Source organism: Mus caroli, unplaced genomic scaffold, assembly GCF_900094665.2.
Source record: "Mus caroli unplaced genomic scaffold, CAROLI_EIJ_v1.1 scaffold_9213_1, whole genome shotgun sequence".
NCBI classification, from domain to species: domain Eukaryota; kingdom Metazoa; phylum Chordata; class Mammalia; order Rodentia; family Muridae; genus Mus; species Mus caroli.
The window spans coordinates 50,246-56,267 of record NW_018391203.1 but is presented as its reverse complement, the minus strand read 5'-3'; the positions used below and the strand labels follow the sequence as shown (position 1 = coordinate 56,267).

The 6,022-nt window shown below is 48.5% G+C and overlaps 1 protein-coding gene across 1 annotated transcript; it reads right to left on the bottom strand.

Moving 5' to 3' along the window:
- Positions 1–1,928: 1,928 nt before the first annotated feature.
- LOC110289061 (lymphocyte antigen 6L-like) lies at positions 1,929–4,157 on the bottom strand. Its single transcript, XM_021155263.1, has 3 exons — positions 4,076–4,157; positions 3,863–3,979; positions 1,929–2,152 (listed from the first exon to the last, which is right to left on the bottom strand). The coding sequence occupies exons 1-3, from the start codon at positions 4,155–4,157 to the stop codon at positions 1,929–1,931; spliced, it is 423 nt and encodes a 140-aa protein (XP_021010922.1).
- Between the last annotated feature and the right edge of the window lie 1,865 nt (positions 4,158–6,022).

Sequence of the window (6,022 nt, the reverse complement as noted above, 5' to 3'; positions counted from 1 at the left end):
ATTCTTATTTATCATTGATGTGAGACAGAAAACTCCAAAGCATCTGTCTCAATTTGATTTTGATGACTGTTGCTTGCCTCACACCTTAGTACCTGGGTCAAGCAGATCTGGACTGAGAAAGCCCTTGTCCATCTCAAATACCTCCCTCACCAGTACAGGACCTGGGTAGCACTTACATGTAATCTTTTCCAGGAGAATTCATCTCCAAGGAGCCACCCAGCCCATGCTATCATGGCAAGATGTTCCTCTTAGTACCTGTTTGCTTAGCATATTCCAAGGAGGATAGCCCAAACCTTGTATCTAGAGACTCTCAGAGCCCTAACTAGTTGTCCAGTGTGGGGAGTGAGTGGGGCTAAAACACAGTGTGAAGCTCATAACTGCAGAGAAGGTCTTGTTTAATCTGGCACCCAGGGAACCGAAATGCCAGACCACTTACAGGCTATGGGACATGTCAATCACTGGTTAGGAAGAAATTGCAGAATGCTAGGTGGAGGCTGTAATGCACCCCACCCCAACTACCTCAGCTGAGACTGTGGTGCAGGATCCTGGAGAGCCAGGTCAGGGAGGCAGGCAGGGATGTGTAGACTGGAGTGGGCAGATGTAAGCATCTGGGAATGAGATACTCCACCTTTAGGCTTACTTGTTTTAGGGACTGAATCAGAAATGTCCTTTCTAGGGTCAGATTTTAATCCTTATTCATCAGCTGGTGGGAATATTTTGGGAGGCTGTGAAACTTTTAGGAAGTATCGGATAGGGCTTGAAGGTTCCTCCTGAACCCTGGTCCAAGCTCCCCTCAGAGCTTTCTAGTCTACCCTGAAATCAGCAGTGTCTCCATACACTCCTATTGCAGGGAGCTGGGCTGCACTGGGCCTTCCCCAGCATGACAGGGTGAAACCTTGCACCAAATACATTTTCTGTAAGTTTTTGCTGTCCCGTCATGTTGTCACAGCAAGGTTATAGTAGTACATCTGTCCAATACCAAGGGCCTTCCAGCAACCTCCTTGTTTCTTGGAAAGCCCCTTCATGCCCAGTAGAGCCCACTAAGCCTGGCTAGAGTTAAACTGTCAATCAGTCTCCTAGTCCCTCTCCGTGATCCTTACCTTTGACCTTACTCAGGGACTCTTCTAAGGCCAGGTAAACACCTAATGTCCATGAGGCAGGCCTCGCTTTCTGCAGTGAAGCTTTAACCATTGTGATTTTTACACCACCTCGGCATTCTCTCTTCTCCTTGTAGCACTCCAGACTCTGTCCCCTCCCCTTCCTCATACAGTGGCCAGTGAGCCCTCCTAGAGCTCCAGATCTGAGTCTGGATTGCATGCTCACCATATGCTAGGCCTCAGGCTTCAGGGACAGCTCTATGTTGAATATAACAGTCTGTCTCCTGACTGGATGGTTCCATGCAGATCTTGGCTGCTCTAGCCATAGAAGGCTGTACTGAAAGCTGGAAGAGGGATGAGTCCCTGGGGCAGAGGTACATCAAAGGAGCAGGAGCCAGGCTGTGGGGAAGCAAGTTACTGTGTCTGAGTGAGATGCCCAGTTCAAGTTCATGAACATGGACACATGTGGAACAGTGTCAGAGTGTAGCTGTAATTCTGGCTTCATCAGGCCCACCTGCCACTCATAGTGCATGAAAGTGTGCCTAAGGTCTTCAAGGGCTTTCTTAAAGAAGCCTGTGGTCTACACTGGAAATATTTCTTGTCTGTCTCCATGAGGAGCAGCAGGGTTTTATTCCTACTTCCTGGGCTTGGATGTCAGGGAGGAGCAGACTGCTGAGTCCTCAGCAAAGGGTATGGTGTCCTCCCTTCTGCCCCAGGGACAGAGCATTGCCTTGCAAGTCCTGGAATGGATGAAGGTGGGATTTGAAGTGGAAGACAGGAGATGCTAGAAGAATGTGTATGTTGGGGCAGGGTATCACAGGACAATGGTCCTCACAACAGGGTGCAAAAGAGACTCAGACCCATTGGCAGGAGGAGCCTCCCTAGTATGGACCAGAACCCCTCCCAACTCCCAGGTGCTCTGTTGCAGCGATCTGTTGAACAGCATTTTCTGATGATCCTGTCCTGAATACTGCTAAATGACAACTGATTGAAATCACTGGAGCTGGGACAAGTGGTGGCACAGCGCTTGCTGATCTGAGTTCTTCCGTTTACACCTGCAGAAGAAAAGAGACAGCATGTGGTCCTAGAACCTTGAGGCTAGAGGGGTGAAATGGGGCAAGCATCCAGTGTGCATGGCTGGACCTGGCCCTGCTGGGCCACCTTCTGCAGTCCTTTCAGAGGCATGAGCCACAGAGGGTCAGGAACTCTGCTACTCAGAGCCACCACCAACCTGGGATATGGCAAAGAGCCGAGAGTTCTCTGCAGCAGACACAGCTGATCTAGGATTGTCAAAAGCAAAAGTAGAAGAGGCCTGGTTGCCAAAAAGTACATTGCTTGGTGGCACAGAACTTGGGATGGCTAAGGATGTTCTAACAGATCCTGTGGCCTCCTTGAAAGCCCAGAACAGGCCTCCCTTCATGAGTGCATTAGATCTTTTCAGAACACTTAGCACCCAAAGGAGTCCTGAGAGTCCACTCCCTGCACAGAGCTACAAGTTTTACCTTCCAGCTCCAGATAAACTGAACATAAAGCTGGGGGTGGGTTGAGAAAAGGTGAAAGCCTGGAATATACTTGAGAAAATTGCACAATGTCCCTTAGCTTCCAAATCTTCAACTACAACAAATCCCTTTACTGTGATAAGAAAAAGAGACCCTAGGGGCACGACTGCCCCTGATGAGAACAGGGGCCTCACCCTGGGAAACCTACTATTCTCTTTGGGAAAATTCCACTTGGGAAATGGTGGCTTCAAACTGCCATAACTACACAGGAGGAAACACTTCAGTAAGATGTAGGCGAAAGACCCCGAGCCCTGGGCCTCTCATTCTTATATACTATCAGTTCCCATCCACTCACAGCAGGCCACATCACTTCACCAGGTACGNAGCTTCAGCTAATCAGGGCAGCAGGAGCATATCTCCACCAAAATGGCTTCGCCAGTAACCTGGTACACCTGCGCAGCTCTCACGATGTTTGTGGTTAATATGAGGAAGTCAGGTGCAAGTCATATGACTTAGCTGCAGTCCCTGGCGCCTTTGGGACTGCCGACACACCCGCTCCCCACAGTAAGAGGCAGTCAGAGGCAGGACTCAGTGCTGTGGGTGCTACTGCAAAGGACTGTCTATCAGGTCTCCCTGCCTAAAGCTCACATTGTACCTCTCCTTCTGGGGCTTGTTCTAGACCAGCAAGGCGTTGTTGTAAGGAATAGGCTTGAGGACACAGGAGATGCCTAAAGTATAAGAATTAATCTGTAACAAGGCTCAGGACGGTTAACTCAGCTAGGAGGTAGCTTTGAGTGATCTGCAGCATCCTAGGATACTAGATCCAGGACCAAGCAACTACTACAACCATGGTTGTGCTCACAACAGATCTGGACATTTTCCTATTTTCTCCTTTCTGTGGAGATGGGACAAGTAATATTGGCCTTTTTCCCATTATCTGAAGCCTGACCTTAACTAAGGTCCCACTGCCTCAGCAACCCCATGTGATGCCCCAAGTGAATGGGTGGTCTTGTAAAAATCATCCTTGACTGACTGGCTCCCTTGGGAATTCAATGTCACATCAGAGCTTTTGTCCTGGGGAGAGTTCTAGAAGCAGTGACATAGGAATAGATATGGCAATTGGGAGAGAGAATGAAGAAGACACAGTCTGACCACACTTTTCTGCACTGTCCATCACCTAGAGGACTTGTTGGGCCTGAGGGTGTGGAACCAGGACCCAGCCTTGCCAGTGGTCCTGGAGACATCCAGGCTAGAGAACAGACTTACTTGTGTAAAGGAGAACCTTTCTGCTCACACAGACTTTTTCATTGGGTTGACACTCTATGGGGTGACACTGGGTTTCTCGCTGAACATTGAAGCACTGGAAGCAGGTCAGGTTTCGGTCTATGAACAAGAACACATAGTGGTGGGTGGGCAAAACTTTTCAGAACCCCCACTCTATTCCTGCCCCATCCCCCTCTACCCCTGCCCAGGCCTTACCTGATACCTTGCTGACATCCATGCCTCGAGCAAGCTCCACAGACAGCAGGGATGCCCAGAGGACCAGGACAAGCCATGTCATGTCTCTTTGGAGCCTTAGCCCTGCCTGAATCCTGGAAAGCCTGCTAGCTTGCCCTGCCACAGCCCAGTGCACCCGGACTGTGGTGCCTGGAGGAAGAGGTGGAGCAGAGTGTGCAGTCCCTCCCAAAAGGTTTACAGATGAAGGAACAGTGAAGGGTGTGTGTGTGTGTGTGTGTGTGTGTGTGTGTTGAGAGAGAGAGAGAGAGAGAGAGAGAGAGAGAGAGAGAGAGAGAGAGAGAACAAGAGGTATGGTGTTGGTGTGTTAGTTTCTCCTCTGGAGATATCAGGACAACTTGTGTGTCCTCTACTTTGGGACCAGCCACCTTTGCAGACCTTATAGACCTTACCTAGATCCATTTTACCTCAGAAAATGCTGCCTTAATCTGGAGCTGCAACTCAGTTCAATCCGTGACTCAACCCGGGTCTCTCTTTCAAGACTGTCCCCTTGAAGACCATCCCCCTAGTGGGACAAAGTGTCACTTCTCTTTTCAAGCCTGTCTTCTCATTCTTTATTTCCTGTCCCTTCCTTCTCTTTACTGTCCCTCTCTTCTCTCTTTTTTACCAGTTAATAAATGTGGGGGTTTGAAGGAAGATGGACCCCATGAGCTCACAGGTTTGAATTTTGGTTCCAAGTTCAGTGGAGTGTTTTGGAAAGGACTATGAGGTGTGGCTTTGGTGGAGGAGGTGTGTCACTGCAGGTGGGCTTTGAAGTTTCAAAAATCCACACCATTCCCAATGGGCTTTCTCTGCCTCATGGTGGATCAAATACTCAGCTACTGCTCCAGCTCCACCCTTACCTGCCTGCTGCCATGCTCTTAGCCATGATGGTCATAGACACTAACCCTGTGAAACTGTAAGGCTCTATTTTAATCATGGTTTGTATTTCTGCACAAAACATCATAACCGAGAAGCAAGTTGAGGAGGAAAGGGTTTATTCTGCTTACACTTCCACCTTGCTCTTCATCACCAAAGAAGTCCTGACTGGAATTCAAGGAGAGCAGGAAGCAGGAGCTGATGCAGAGGCCATGGAGGGTTGTTACTTACTTGCTTGCTTCCCCTGAGTTGCTCAGCCTACTTTCTTATAAAACCCAGGATTACCAACCCAGAGATGGCACCACCCACAAAGGACCCTCCCACCCTCCATCACTAATTGAGAAAATGCCTTGTATCTGGATCTCATGGAGGTGGCATTTCCTTAAGGGTGGCTTCTTTCTGGGTAATAATCTAGCTTGTGTCAAGTTGACACACAAAAACCATCTACTACAGGCTCTTCTAAAAGTTGCCTTGGTCGTACCAGAGCAATACAAAAGTAACTAACACAACCAATATTTATGGGACTGGAGAGATGGCTCTGCACATAATTATAAGTGTTGCAGTAGGTAATTAATCCTACTTACATCAACCTGGTGTCGGTGGCAGGAGTTCCTCTGTCCAATGTTCTGGGTTCCCAAATGAAAGACACACGCACATCCTTATATTTTAATATGCCTTAAACAGCTCAATTGTTGGGCCACTCTCAAACGCTCACATGGATAGCACCTTTCCTCTGATACTCCGTAGCTATTATTTACTAAAATTTATACTCTACCTTTGCTGCCCTAGGGGCAGTGAGGGGAGGGGAGCTGGGGCCTTGCTTCCCTAGCTCTAACATCTCTTGTATTCTTTCTCTTCTGCACCTTTGAGACTTGAACCTTACTCCTTTTATAGCATTGTAGTTCTAAATCATCCTTCCTCTCTCTTTCTCTAGACTGAGAATCCTAAAGTCCCACCTCTGTTTCTCTGCTCAGTCATTGGCCCTCAGAAACTTTATCTACCTATCTAAACCAACTGGAGGCAAGGGCCCTCAGCATCTTACGTGTGGATACT